The 16,302-nt window shown below is 33.1% G+C and overlaps 1 protein-coding gene across 1 annotated transcript; it reads left to right on the top strand.

The window, feature by feature from the left end:
- The first annotated feature begins 3,344 nt into the window (after positions 1 to 3,344).
- LOC143252267 (uncharacterized) lies at positions 3,345 to 14,305 on the top strand. The gene is made up of 4 exons (XM_076504183.1): positions 3,345 to 3,770; positions 8,148 to 8,245; positions 10,997 to 11,136; positions 11,901 to 14,305. The coding sequence occupies exons 1-4, from the start codon at positions 3,348 to 3,350 to the stop codon at positions 12,158 to 12,160; spliced, it is 921 nt and encodes a 306-aa protein (XP_076360298.1). The 5' UTR covers positions 3,345 to 3,347; the 3' UTR covers positions 12,161 to 14,305.
- Positions 14,306 to 16,302: the final 1,997 nt, after the last annotated feature.

The following is a 16,302-nucleotide window of genomic DNA, read 5'->3' as shown; positions in this document are numbered from 1 at the left end:
TCATGTAGTTATTAAAAATGCCTTTATTATTTTAGTACGTTAACAATTCTCTAGTAAAATAACCTTTCATACTGGCGATTCATTTGTTCTCTGGTCACATTACTATTTGAAAGCAGTGTTTTGTTTATTAAATACGAATGTTAAATGTAAAGAAAAGTGCACTATACTTATACGTAAAAATATTAAAATATAGGCTTTCTGTAAGTACATACATATTCTTTATTAATGGAACTGTTTTAAAAGTTTACCATATACATACTTCTATAGATCGGAAATATAACTACTGTTTTGTTGTGATTATTTTTAATGCTGTCATGTAAAATAAAACTTGACTGCACGTGCACTCTAGTCATGCAATGAAATAATTACAAGATATGTATTATTTTGATTGTCTGAACAAGCAGTTTTGTAGATTGCTTGTGGTTCTTCAGGTATGATACTATACTGCTTAACAAAAGTCATTTGTCATGTGGATAGCGTTCTGTGAAAGATAAAACATTTAAAACCTGTATATCAGTAAAACCTGTAATTCACACAGATTGTACATCCGGTAAAGGACTGAAATCAATACTGTTGTAGATATATTATTAATATGACTTAAATACCAAGAAAATCATTAAAAAATTATCTGTTTCATACGGAACTTTAAATATAAACGTTTTCGTATAGTTTCCACACATTTTATTTGTTAATAGATATATCATTCTAATCAACCCCATACACATATATTATCTTCTACATGATATGGTGATACATTTTACCTTGTTTGTATGTTTTAAGAAAACACAGAAAATGAAAAGTAGTAAAAAGAGAAGCAACAACTGAGATCATATCGTATATAACCATGGTTACAGAGTGAATACATTAATGAAAATACTTCCTAGAGAAATGAAAAACGTGTCGCATGTTTGAATACAAAGTAACTAAAAAAATAAAAATGATGGTAATTATAGAGTACGATAAACACCATTTCAAATAATCATCAACACACATTATTTGAGCTTGTTAAAACCTGGGCTAATCTGGTAGTTAGAGTGCTCGACTTGGATTACAAACTCGAATCCCCATCACCGAATATTTCATCCTTTCAGCCATGGGGGCGTTATAATGTGATGACCAACAGACTATTTGTTGATAAAGAGTAGCCCAAGAGTTGGCGGCTGGTGTTGTTGAATAGCTGCTTACCTTGTAGTTTGTCACAACTAAATTAGGGAAGTTGCGTTTGAAAAATACTGAAAACAATGGCCATGATTTAAAGAATCACTTGAGGCGAAATGCCCCTAAATAAATTTAAGTAGTATGTATTCAAGGACCACAGACATAGAGAGTAAGACGAATATCAAATTTCTGTCGGTGTTTGGGTAAGAAAAGTTCATACCCTGGATGGTCAGGTTCTCTATGACCTCTTCCTCCTCCCCGTACTTATGTTCTTTTCGGATTGGTATTTATAATTGTAGAACTGAATATTATTTTGATCATTTTCAGGGCAATGTCCATGTATTGTGGCTCATATATAGTGATTATTTTATTCTATCAGCAGAATATCAAGTTTGTTGGTGGCATTTTTTTATTGTTTAATACATATATATATATATGTATATGTATATATATTTTTATTATTTTTTATTATTTAATACATATTTTTTATTTATTTTTATATTTAAAATATAAGTTAACTGGGGAAAGATATTTAGGACTAGCTTCATCATGTATGAGGTACATGTCTACTTCGCATAGTAATTCGTTTTTCATCCAATTCTTATTAAAGTACATTATTGTAATATGTAGGAGTCTATCTGGTATGGTTTGTATGCTCGAGTATTTGTGAATGAACTGAGATGATATCGTTCTTGGAACTCTGTATGCAGTTGTGAGTAGTGTGTTTTGGATTGTTTGTAGTTTGGTTTTCATTATTTTATTGCTTACAGTTATCCATGCTGGAGCTGCATAATCTATTACAGGTTTGATATATGTTTTATAGATTTTTAGTATGTTATCTGTAGATGCTCCACTGTTTTTACCAGTTAGACTCCTAGCATAGTTAGTTCTTCGCCAGACTTTATTTTTAATTTCGTTCACATGATTGATCCAAGTTAGTTTTGAATCATAGGTCAGACCTAAAAATTTTGCCGATGGGGCAATCTGGAGTGGTGTGCCATTCATATATAATTCTGGCTGTTGTTTTTTGTGTTTTGTCAATTTCGTAAAGACTACGAAATATTCAATTCCTCGAATAGTAGGAGAATGACAAGAAGTCGCAAATCACAAGTCCCCGAAGTGTCAATCGGAACATGCTAACTACAAGGCCAGGTCCTCTCAAAATTAAAAAAAAAAGTATAGTATTAAAGCCAGCGGCCCTGCATGGCCAAGCGCGTTAAGATGTGCGACTCGTAATCTGAGGGTCGCGGGTTCGCTTCCCCGTCGTGCTAAACATGCTCGCCCTTTCAGCCGTGGGGGCGTTATAATGTGACAGTCAATCCCACTATTCGTTGGTAAAAGAGTAGCCCAAGAGTTGGCGGTGGGTGGTGATGACTAGCTGCCTTCCCTCTTGTTTTACACTGCTAAATTAGGGACGGCTGGCACAGATAGCCCTCGAGCAGCTTTGTGCGAAATTCAAAAAACAAACAAACAAACATAAAAGGCAGCATATTGTCAGGAGTGGCTTAGCCAGAAACTCAGGGATTATTTAATTCAGGCTGTAAAAGCGAGATTGACAGAAGCTGTGTGTGCTCGAATGTATGATTACCCTTATATCTAATAATCCTTGAAATTATTCATTTGACACATAATTATTAAACAAAGAATGAGAGGTTGGGGGGATTCTAAATTATATTATTTCGATATCTCTATTGTAGTTACTTAAAAAATTTCACTTACCTTATCGTATACTTTGAAGTCATTAAGTTTATGTCACGAAAGTTTATCCAACTATATTACACTTATAAGCTTGATTTTGTGGTAAACGGAAATGCTTTAGCTTTGCTATAATATTGATTAATGATCCATTAAGAGTTTTAAGACTGACTTCAAGCTTTTGAAAAATATTTCTCTTTCATTACCTATCAGTAATATTTTTAATATTCTAACTTTTTATATTCGAGATTACGTTATAAAGATAAAACTAAGACATTAATCTGAACAAAAAACTATTTATTATGCAATACACACGTTTAATGATTTTCTGTGTTTTATTTTCAGTGCAGTAAATCATATAGTTCTATCTACTATCGTATTATCGATCTTGTGCATTAAAAAACTATAGATGAAGGTAAAACAACCCTCACGTGGAAATCATACTCATTTTTGACGTCAATTGGCCACAACAAATCAAAGAAAGAAACATCTGTATGCATTCTGTTCATGCGCGTACAGAGAGTCTACTTCCAATTAAAACTCCCAACAGATTGCAAATTTATATCTTAAGGTACCAACGCTACAAAAATCCAGAAATTATGAATTTTTTCATACAGATAGCTTTGTTTTTAATGCAATTTGTAACAACAAGATCGGTTCGGGTTCAAAACGCTACGTTTAATTTAGTATTAAGAAACTCATCATTGTCCGAAGAATCCCGGATGGACCAAAGAACTATAAAGTCCCCCGTCGCTTGTGCACAGCTTTGCCTCACTAATCCCCACTGTGAGGCTTTTTCCTTGGGTCCACCATTAATGTCACCAACAAGCTGCGAAACTTTCAGTTTCGGTATCAACAGTACTTTGGAAGAAGTTCCCGGATGGAATTTGTACACCGTGTACGAGCCAAAAATGCAAGTAGGTGTATGTATTTGACATGGTTAATAAGCACATAATTTTATACTTGTTTGAGATAATCAATAACAACAACAAAACTAAACGTTAGATGACATCAACTTAATCTCTTTTTTTGTTGTTGAAGTTTCTAACTTGCATTAGTTTCTGGTTTGTTTGTTTTTTTATTTATAATAGTGTGGTTTTGTGCCTAATTTGAGATTTTCGGACATATTGAAATATTGATTTTTGATAAAGTACGAATTATAAAAGCTAATATTCTGACATAAAAATGTTATTAATAACTAATGTATGTAGAAAATATGATGAGTTTTGGTGAACATAAAATTTTAGGTTAAATAACCGTTCATCTTTTGCCTTAATGCTGTGTACGATAATACTGGTATTTGTCAATTATTATGCATGTTTAAGAAAATGCTTGCAATCCAGTAACTCCTGGATAAAACATAACACATGATCTAACTGAAAGTGTACACTGAGGTAGATGCTGTCAGAAAGCGTGAAGGACTTGGAAAACGAAGCAAAGGTATGTGTATATATGTATTTTAACATTACACTAAGCATGCGTGTGCGTGAGTGTTTTCATATAGCAAAGCCACATTGGACTATCTGCTGAGTTCACCGAAGGGAATCGAACCCCTGATTTTAGCGTTGTAACTCCGTAGACTTACCTCTGCACCATCAGGGGACTACACAAAGCAGTTCTCCACATATAAGTCCATATATAGCTGTACTTGGTGAAAATCTATTGTCATAGACCTAGGTGAACTATTGAGGGCTGGAATTTCTTGAAGTTGTGCCCAGTTTTCAGCTGGTTAAGGTATTAGTTCTGTTATATTTACATTTTACGAAGTGGAAAAATAGAAATAAATTAAAAAAGAAAGATAAAAGTGTTTGAAATAATACATACTAGTTTTAACATATTACTGAGAAGTATTGTGCAGTATTTCGTAAGTCATTAGTTTTTTTTGTTTTAATCAGTCTTCTTTTGCTATTACTTAAATTATGATCAACTAACCGTTTCGACTGCAGATGACTTACATCTGGTAACTAGCAATAATTAAGTAGGTCTCTTACTATCTGTATAACCGTTACATCACAGAAATGGAGCGTCCTAATATATTCACAAAGTGTGATTCGAACCTGACAGCTTTTTATATAGTTTAAGTGTTCTCGCTGGACGTAAACTGAAATCTCATTTCAGAATGCCCCCCAGTGGCTCAGTGGTATGTCTGTGAACTAAAAACGCTAAAAACTGGTTCCGATACCAGTGGTGGGCAGAGCACAGATAGCCTATTGTGCAGCTTTGTGCTTCATTCAAAACAACAACAAACAGCAACATTTCAGAATTTCAACTCCCAGTTATTCGATGACAACAAAATTATTCTTATCACATAATCCCATAATATTTAGCGGAACACAGAATAATCAATTTTGAATATGATAAATAAAGTAATAGCAGTTAAACACTATTGGAGTTAAATGCGACTAATGAATGCCGTATTGAAATACTAGTCGATGATGATTGTTGCCTGAGGAAGAATCAAGGAGATACTCTAGTGTCTTAACTAGTCAATTGGAGTTGAATGATAAAGGTAAGTTATAAATCCAGTTAAAACTTAAACAAATCGAACTTGAACAAGCTTGTGCCGAAACCAAAAAAGACAGAGGACAAAGCCGAGAAAGAGCAAGTGCTTATCGAAGCCTAGAAAAAAATGAAAATTAGACTCAACCCGATCAACAAATGCCAAAAATGACAGCTTTGAATTCAATCGGTATATTAAAGTACCACCATTTAACGAAAATGAAGTTGATAAATATCTCCATGTTAAAAAAATTGTCCAAACTATGGAATGACCCACCAAAAAATAGTCACTATTATTACAAAGTATTTTAACTTGTAAAGCCCATGACGCTTATGTTGCTTTCTTTCTAAAAGATTGCATCAATTATGACAAGGTTAAAGCAGCTATTCTCAAAGCATGCGAGCTGCTTATTGCCAAAGGTTTCGAGGTTATCGCAAGCAAGGTAGCCATACTTATGTGAAATTTGCCCACGAAAAAGAGGTTTATTTGAATCGGTGTTGTAAATCCAGGAATTTTGGCAATAGTTTCGACAAACAAAGACATAATTGCCTAAATGAGGAATTTAAATATTGTATGAGTGACGACCTCAAAACTTACTTGAATGAAAAGAAGGTTGAAACACTACAGAAAGCAACTGATCTAATGATTATACTTTAACACATAAAACCACTTCTTATCAAAAGAAATTTCTGCTATCTCAGCAAAAACTTGTACTTGTTCATTCGACTGAAGTTGACGATTCTTATAAAAATATTTTGCTCTTTTGCCGCAAACGGGGTATTTACCCCGATCCTGAATTCGGTGTCGATGAAGTTGTGCTTCCTGTGGTCCCTGAGGCAAAGTTCGTGGGTTTATTTTTTACCATAAGTTAACCTTTATACCGCACATCAATCAGCTACGAGTCAAGTGTACAAGAGCACTGAACATCTTCTGTGTCCTCTGTTCCACCACTTGGGGAGCCGATCGATGTTCTATGCCAAAGATATATTGTGCTCTTATTTGAGTGAAACTGGACTAGGGATCTCTGGTCTATGGCTCTGCCAGCACCTTGGCCTTGAAGATGCTGGATCCCGTTCATCATCGGGGACTTCGGCTCTGCAAGGAGTTCTTCACACTACCACAGTCCAAAGTATGTACACAGAGTCTCGTCAATCTTTTCTACGCCTCCCTCGCTGTCTTTACTGTAGGCTTCAAACTTCGATCCTTACCACAGCATCCCACCTGGGTTGTGTTTTCCTTCCTCAGTGGGCCATGCTTTTTCAGAACAGACGATCTGTTATTGTTCCTCTTGGTCTTCTTATCTGGGCGAAGTTGGATGAAGTGGATACTCCCGATTGGAAGTAACGTCTTTTATTTTCTGAATATCTTTTAAAACTTTCATTCCAATTTCTACGGATGGTTCGAAATCAGGTCTGTGGGCTCTGTCATGGTTTATTGTGTTTTGGTGGTTGCACATAGAATCCTTTCTAGAGTTTATGTGTTCACTGCCGAATTTTGCGCCATTTCGCTTGCCCTGGACCACATAGAAGCTAAGCAGTACTCAAATTGTACTATTTATACCAAGTTGCTTAGCTTTATACTGACCCTGGAATCGCTTCACGTTAGTTCTTACCCTGTTCTCGACGATATTCAAAACAGACTGAGCCATTTCTCTTTAAAATCTACTTTTATCCGGTTCTTCTGGATACCAGGCCATGTTAGTATTCTCGGGAACGAGCTCGCTGACACCACAGATACTAAGTCTGTCTGATCTGGCGATATCACTGCAGTGCTTATTCCATACATGGACTATAATTCTGTATTCAAGGCTCGGCTCTGTGCCAATTGGCAGTTCACTTGGATTGAGAAAAGTGAAAATGTGCTCTTCCAGATAAAACCCTCTATCTAGACTACGCATCGGTCACAGTTTTTAACTCATCGTTTTCTTTTATCTGGGATTGTGGCACCAGTATGGGGTCTGTGTGACACTCAGATCACAATAGTCCACATTTTGTTGTAATGCTATCGTTACCACTTTCAACGACGGCACCAATTTAGGCATGTTTTGTCACAAGGTTTACCCCTGACGCTGGGCGGTGTCATTGGCGATAGTGATACTGTCCGCCTTACAAATGTTTTTAGTATTTTAAGGGCCATTGGCTTTTCAACGCTCTTTAAGCTTTTAATACAAAAATTGGTCTTTGTTGTGTTTTAACATGAGTCCTTTTTACAAATTTTAATAATTCTACTTTACTTTTAATTTTTTATCAGATAGTCTAGTTGCTTTGTGCCATAAAACGCCAACCAACCTATCTATCAACCTCTAATCTAGCGGTGAAAGATTAGGGGGAAGGCAACTAGTCATCATCACCTACTGCAAACTCTTAGGCTACTCTTTTATCAACGAATAGTAGAATTGGCCGTCACATTATAACGCCTCCATGGCTGAAATGGTGAGCATGTTTAGTGTAAAGGGGATTCGAACCCACGACTGTCAGTTTACACGTTGAGCGCCATAGCCACATGGCCATACCGGGCTGACTGAATCCAGGACTATTGTCAAAAATGGTTTTCGTCGGATAGAGCATGACTGGAAGTGGCGAATGGGAATGTAATAATGTAGTTCGATTCCAAAATTATTTTTTAAAATAACTTACTCGTCCTCTCTATTTGATAACTTTTTGTAAGTTTCTTTTAAATCTCTATCATATATAAAATTCATTGGCACATCTATCAATTGTATAGATAAAACAAAAATGTTATATCCTATTTATAAAGTATTTTACTTACAAACTATATCTTTATATTTTCACAGTCCTTTACTTATAAAGTCGTTGACCAAAACTTTGTAACACAACTTATCGATGGAAACTGGAAGTTAAGCTGTGGACAGAACGTACTTGTTGGCCTTTGGTAAGTTACTTAAGCATAAAAAAAGCTTGCCAAATATTTCATGAACAAACCAATGAAATATGTATATAACATAATAAGAAGCATAAGGTCCCATGTTATGATTAAAAAGTACATTTTATTGGTGTTGTTTCGTAAGTACTTTCACCTATTTCATTATTGTTCGCATAATTTCCTGTTAAAATTTAAATTCTTCAAAGCGGTGAATAGAAATTTATTATATTATTTTATACAGTTATTTAGATTATAAATTAATATTTTATTAACTTTGAAATGTTAGCGCTCAACAATAAACAGTACTCGTTGGTTCATAAACAATTAGAAGTATTTTTATTAGAAAAAATTAATTAACACAAATTCACTTTGGATTTCAAGCCAAGACCACATTCTTTCGTTTATAACCTCAAATATACTAGTTCAGATTTCTTCTGAATCTATTTTGGCTTAATATCAGCTAACATAGAGCATGACTTATTCATTAAATACTAATATGGAGACGGATCGTTTCTGGTAACTTAAGGTCTTACTGACACAATTCTAGCCTCATGCTTGCTAATATATAGTCTAGTTGATGTTGCTTTGACATCATGTCTGATAATTCAGGTTATTATGGAATCTGCTTCAGCCCCTTAGATTAAAACTTATTCATTAGCCTCCTGCATGTGATTAATTCTGTTTTGGTCTCAATTTGGTTAAATTCAATCTAACTAATTTAAGTTCAATTTCAAAGTCTACTGTGAATGAGTATTTCTTATTCAGCTCTGACATTAATCGAGAAATGATAATATCGTATTTTCATTGAGTTAGGGTAGGTTTAAGGTTCATTAGTTAACTTTCAGGTTTCATAATTTAATTTTTAAAATAAATACACAATATATCTTCCTCATGCTAAAGAATATCTAAAACTGTCTAGAGGAGGGGAGAGTTGGGTGTTTAGTTCAGTGCTTCTAAACTACTAGTTTAGGAGAAATTCATCTTGAAAGTTGTTTTCTTGCAACATCCAGGACAAAAGATGTTTGACTGGGCCTTTTAGCTCATGCAGTTATAATTGGCCATTCAGATTTTAAAAATCACATCCATTCATGTATTCTGTATTCCATGTATTTTAAAAATAGTGAACTATAACTGACTTATTTGGTGAGCTGTAAGTGAATAAACCCTCTATAGAATACATTCAAAACCGAGATAAAAATAACCGATTTCCTAAAACTGCAACAGGCAAAAAGTATAACAGAAATATGTTTGGTTCTTAGATTTTTCAATAATTTATTTCAATGAGTATTACAAAGTAATTTCATCTTCTCAATCATCCATATTCTCACTCTCATCAAAACGACAGTATGGAATTTTCAACTTTATCACAGCCACTATCACCTGTGCATGATTTCTATTAACTTTGTAGTGACAATCTGTTTGACCAGACGCAGACTTACCATACGTTAATCAAAGTTTATCGGTGTTGGATCTTTTTCTCCCAATATTATATCAGTTTTCACTTTTCGTCAAAACGTGTCAGTTGTTTCACTAACAGTTAGCGGTGGGTGCCATAAATAACTAGCTTTTTCTGTGGTCTGTCTATTCAAAAGTAAAGTTGATAGACGAAGTTGGCCCTCGTGTAGATTTGCACGAATGTTCGGAGCAAAGAAATATACACAGGGAAAGATAAAAGCACATAAAACAACTTCGTTTGCATTAAATATTTAAAACATAGTCAAGAAAAATGTGTGTCAGAGTAGTAGGCCTATATCAGATAATTCTGTGGCTTCAACTTCAAGTACCCCGGATGTTCTCCCTGGAACATGATAAATCCATGATAAAACAGTCAACTACTGACAGCCATCAACTTTCAGACCTTTGTAATTAGCTCTACAATTACAGTAAAATTATAAAATTTGCCATTTGGAAGCAGTACCACTGCAATATTCTTTTTAAGTACAATAATTAATAAACCTTTTTAATTTATACTGCACTGATAAACCAGTATCATTTACACCTGCAATAATGTGTTTCATTAATCATTTAATTCACATTTAATATTTGTTTTATTTAAGTGTCCAGTAGTACATTGTGCTTTAGAGACACGGAAGGGGTATAATTGGTTGGTCAGAGGTGCATTGTTGAATTATTATTACATGACCTCTTTTGGTCCCGCAAAACGGATAATTCGACAAGTTTCTGAAGCCAAGGGTACCGGAAAATCGATGTTGTACCTGTAAAATAATAGCCCAAGAATTAGTGGTAGGTGTTGATGATTAACTGCCTTCCCTCTAGTCTTACACTGCTAAATTAGGAACAGCTAGCGCAGATAGCTCTTGTGTAGCTTTGCGCAAAATTAAAAACACAAACATTCCTTTGTGAAACTTTTTTTGTAACCTCAAGCAATAGAAAGCTTCTCACTAGTTGAGAAGTAAATATGTTTAAGTTAGTATATTATTATTGTGAACGCAAAATTTTCTAAAGACATACAGGAAGTAGCAACTGATGATATGCAAAACCTTTAGGGCTTTCGTGCTCAAGGGAAGAATAAATACATTTCTACTGTAGATAGGAATGAAAAAAATTGTATTTAGCAACTTGTATGGAAATTCTTACTTTTTTAATGAGCTAGAATGCTAGTCTTGATCCAAAGAAACTTAATTGAATTATATAAATCCAGATCCATAGAAACATAATCATAGTTTGATGTCACGGTGACAGTGATCACGATATATTTTGAGCTCACAGATTTCTAAGAACGATCGTTAATGTTTACAGGGATAACACTGCTGCCAAAGTTGATTTTGATTTCTTGAAATGCATGAACACAAACGACACGGCCTTACAACAGGGGAACAAAAAAATTGAGGTTGACGTTTCTGAAACAAACGAGTGTCCTCGCAACTCTGTCATTAGCGGTACAGTATCGTTTTGGCTCTATTAGTATATTAATATGTAAATGCATATTTTGCTGAATACATAGTGTAAGCACTTCTTAGCACGCTCTCTATGATCGAGATTGTAGAATTTAGTATTTAATATTGTGTTAGTTATTGCTATATACTTTTTCAGTCACAGTTTCGTCGGTGAGTTATTATTACTTATTACAATCATTGTGAAAATTTCGTTTATTAGCACAATAAAATTTGTAATGTACAGAGTGAGTGAATAAGGAACCTTACACTTTTGTTAAACTCATTTATTGATCTGAAACAAAAATCTACAAAAGCAACTAAACAAATTCGCAAGAGATTTTCTTATAAGTTAATATTGATCATTGGCACTAAAATTATTATATTATTAATGTAACAAATTTTATTACCTGGATGCTGCCTCATAACTCGCTGCTCGCTAAATGTTTTCCGAGATCCATTCAAGTGAGTAGGATGAATGTGTTTTATAAGTCAGAAATAATTTCTTTCGTTTAAAGATTAGTACATTATGTATATTTTACTACAAACAACTATTCACGTGAACTAGTTAAAATAATTGCAACTTACCAATTATATATAAATTAAAGTCCCAAACTCTTTTGCCGAAAATTATGTTAGAGAACTTGCCTACTCCGTGTTATGTTCTGCTTCTCAATCTGTTACATACGCGTATATATATCTATCAGTTTTCATTGCTTAATAATATTTGGAGAGACTGAGATAGTTTTCATAATTTGTTTTACGAACAGCACTTATTTCTACATCAAACTACATGGTCAATGTAGTTAGACTGGAATGTTCTCTTGTTGGTCCTGGATGGTTAGTCAACACCTTTGACTGTTTGACAATTATCAGAACAAAAAACGAGGCAGAAGGCCCCAAAACTGCTTATGAAAAGTGGAAATTCGAATGTCTTCAAACAGGTGAAAAGGTAATGGCTGTGGTTAGCTTCATAAGTGACCAAACTCTCACAATAAAGTGTTGCAGCTTGATTCAGGTCAAACCATAAGTATTACAAGTTAAAGTAACGAGACTATGTATATTAATAAAGAGTAATTAAAGCAACAACAATTACATTGGTTTTAAAATGGTATATGTCAATCTCACGGTATATATATATTTTAGTCGGCCATTTAGATGAAAATAAAATAATCCTCGAAACCCAGATCTTACGTAAATTTCGATGATCTAATATAGAGCACCTAAACGTGTTTTGAAATGGCTGATAGTAGGTATAATAAAGTAGATGAAAATAATGTTTTATTACGAATATTTCTTTACCACAATGATTTCAATTCCTACAGACTTCAAATTAGAAATGTGTTGCAATGAGTCCCTTATACTTGATAAATCCGAGTACTAAACTGAAGGCTGGCCATTCAGTGGTTCGTAAGAAACAAAAACTAGTTCTAAAATTTTATTTTTTTACTTAGCCTTGATTCAAAATTCTAAAGAGAGTAGTTACCTGGATTATGTAGAGAAAATCGTTAGTCAATTGTAATTTAATGGTCTTTGTCAGGCTTTAGAAAGAACTTCGTTCGATTAGGCAATTTACATCACTACAATAGATTTATTTTAATGCATGCAAGTACCATATCACATATACACTATCCATCACTTCTGCTTTTCTTACTTATTTTTCAATATCACTTATTTTATGTTGACTAAATACTTCTTTGGCAACTGTCCTGTATCCATACAGTTTCCTACATTAGGACACTTCTACTAGTCGAAGAGATGGCACATCTTTCTGGACTGGAATTAAATAAGATACAAAAAATAAAAAAAAATATATATATAGCCTAATGTGAGAGATTGAGTATCGTACCTGTGTCAGACAAAAGACAAAAACAAAATTTTATGCTCAAACTTCTATTTTCTCATGTCTACAATGAACGGATGATATTTAAAATATCTAAAATAAAACATATTCGCTGTTATGATTTCAACAATATGTTGAATATTGATCTCCTGCTGGACTGTTCAGATCGTCCTGTCATCATTTAGTCTACAGACGTTCGTATAGTTATTTATCATTGTTTTGAAGAACTACTGTGCTATCTTAGAGTTATTGTTGTCCAATATCCTAAATATAATAAAGTGTAATTGAACACTCTACAACACAAAATCAGCTCTCCGAACATTTTATTCCATTTGATATGGATTTTCAACATAGAACAACATGGGAGAAACCATTGTTTATTTGAAAACAATTATCTTAACCGCAATTTGTTTTTAGTAACTAAAATAATGCATTTTCTCCATTAGCCTTTATTCTTTTTTTTTTAGATTTTGTTTTAATATATGTATATATACATACGTCACTGTTGTTGTAGGTGCTTAAAATGTACATTAAAAATATACACAATTTTGACATTCCCCCTACCCCACAGGAAAAAACAAACAAAACATTTTAGAGAGAAAATACAAAGAAACGGGAGAATTTATTTTTTTACGTTCACTGTTGAGAACGTAGCAGACAATACTGAAAGCAGTAGTAGTTGTGTGTGTATATATATATATATATATATATACTTAATTATAGGAGCACGTGGTTCTTATAGCTTTAATAACAGAGATAACCAACTCGTATTATTAAGTGAGCTAAGTGTACTCCACTTGCAGAAGTCAGTGGTTATTTAAATAAGAATGATAATTAAATCACAGTGGAATTAATGTCATACTAACTCCCATATTTCAAATACAAAGTTTCATAATTAAGTTTGTTTAAGTTGAAAACGATCCATCTTAAACGTTCTAGGCACAAATGATAATGAACAAGTGAAAGACAGAGCGAATCTCAAACAGTATTAAAATTACTCCTTTTTATGTTAATAGTTCTTCAAACCCCTGTGTGAAAGCTAGAGGGCTATAATGATTAGTGGAAGCCAGAACACATTCTAACACATGTTCTAAGACTGTTCTGTGATGTACACAATTTTCATGCCTTTTCTTTTATAATTCTTACTGATTTAGTTAAGTTATAAATGCTTGTTCTTATACATTTTATAAACGTTGTTAATTTTTCACAACTTTGTGGACAGATATTTGTTATATAAACAATCGATTATTGCAATTTATTTGTGACGTTTTTCGACGTTTGATAAACTGTTTGTGCTTATAAGTTGAAAACTATTTATGTCATAATATGTGTCTTGTCAATAAATTATGTTACGCAACACAATTGCATGAAGGTGTTCGTTTTTGTTTTGACAGAGAGTGTCACATCTGTTCTGAAGTTTGAAAATCTTTATGGCAAATAGAATGCATTCTCTCACATAGAATGTCACATTTAAAACTGATGGATTAATAGCTTCATATGAACCATCACTAAAGATTTGAGAAGAGGGCACTTAGAATAAATATTTTAAAAATTTGTAAAATCATTTGTTTTGTACTTGCTTATTAAAACGCTTAAAATTATTTAAGATATGTTGAATTGAATTAAAATATTTAATAAATTGCATTACCTAAAATTACCCATCAGCCCATAAGTTATGTATGACCACTTTTGCTAACAAAGAAGGTTTAAATATGTCAAAATATGACTTTAGGGAAATGTGATTCAGTATTTTTTGCACATTACAATAAACAATACCATTCTTTTAAGATTAACTGACTTGCCGCCAGTAGCCGTGGAAGTATGAAATGTCCACTAATATGACGATTAATTCAATAAATCTATTTGGAAATATATCACAGCCAAACATATTTATATATGCATAAGTAAAACTTAAACAGCATATATCTGTCTACGCCACTGTAAACATTTTTGCCAAACAGTTACAATAAGGAGTGGCTATACATAAATGTTTAGAATTTAAAAATATTACTTCTTGTTCAATAATTTTTTGTGACATAAAATAATCATAAAGATTGCCAATAAAGAATATTTTCTCTTGAAATTAGTAGCAGCACTTCAAAAGTGCCACTATGTGGTAAACGATAGTCATAGAAAAGATAGTTTCAGTACAATGCCTATTTTTTTTAGTAGTTATTAACGTTTCCATAAATCTTAAGCCACTTTCTTTCACAAAACGTTTTGATTTTTTTATTTACTGAAATAAAATAAAAACGAATGATGTTCTTTGATGCATAATTCGTGATGTACAATTAAATTAGTGTGCTTAAGAAAGGAGGTAAATATATGAATTAAAATGCATTAAAAGTGAGAAAATCCACAAAAACACATTCGTATATTTATTTTTAATATTTCAAAGTTTGTACGTTCTATAATTTTAGCGCTGGGTAAAATATGTACGTATATATATATATATATTACACAAAACGAAACGTCAGTAAAAGTTATTGAACTTGTATTTTCCGTGTTTGGTAAAACTACTAAGAATATCTGCTGCTGTCCCTAATTATGAGCTACTGACCAGAGAAAAGGTAGCCATTCCGAAGCACCTTATTACCTACTGTCCACGAGTATAAGAGTTCTTCTTGCAACACCACTACAGCTTAGAGTGCGTAGAATATTCAGTGGTATCGCACAGATTGTGAGAGAGCTCACCAGCTTTGAAATCCAAAGGAGGGTAGAATTCATAAATACATAACAAGTCGTCATTAGACTCTGATGCAATAGATAAAATGTGGTGTTTACTCATTTACTATATACTTATAAGTAAACAAAATAACTGAATCGATTTTTTTACATATGAATCTGCTTATAAAAGTAACAGCTAAAACAAAATTGAAATAATGACAAACTTTTATAATGTAAATCCGTGTCAAAGAAAAACGTTTTTTCCCAGAAACATCTATCAGTCACGCAAGAATAAGAATAACAAGACTTTCCTTTCAAAGCACAGGATTACTGCACTGTTCACGTAGGTAAAACTTCTTGTATTTATTAAACAGACAATAGTGGATGATGAACCTTATAAATATTCCATTATTAGATCAGAAAATCAGATTACACAAAATAACTTAAACTCTCATACCAAGTACTGGCAGATGCTACATTACTATCTCTTTTAACATCTTTCCTTTTCATTGTAGTAATACTAAACAAACTTTTTTATTTCTGTCTATAAAGACTTGTACAAGTTTGTTTCGTTTATATGCACAAAGGTATCTGCGTTATGTTTATAAGCCCGAAAGCGTTACTGTGGGAAAAAACACAGAAAAGTTTCAAGAAAAGCTAGT

The sequence above is a fragment of the Tachypleus tridentatus genome, chromosome 1, assembly GCF_004210375.1.
Source record: "Tachypleus tridentatus isolate NWPU-2018 chromosome 1, ASM421037v1, whole genome shotgun sequence".
In the NCBI taxonomy this organism is placed as follows: Eukaryota; Metazoa; Arthropoda; class Merostomata; order Xiphosura; family Limulidae; genus Tachypleus; species Tachypleus tridentatus.
This window is presented reverse-complemented; position numbering and strand designations above follow the sequence as displayed.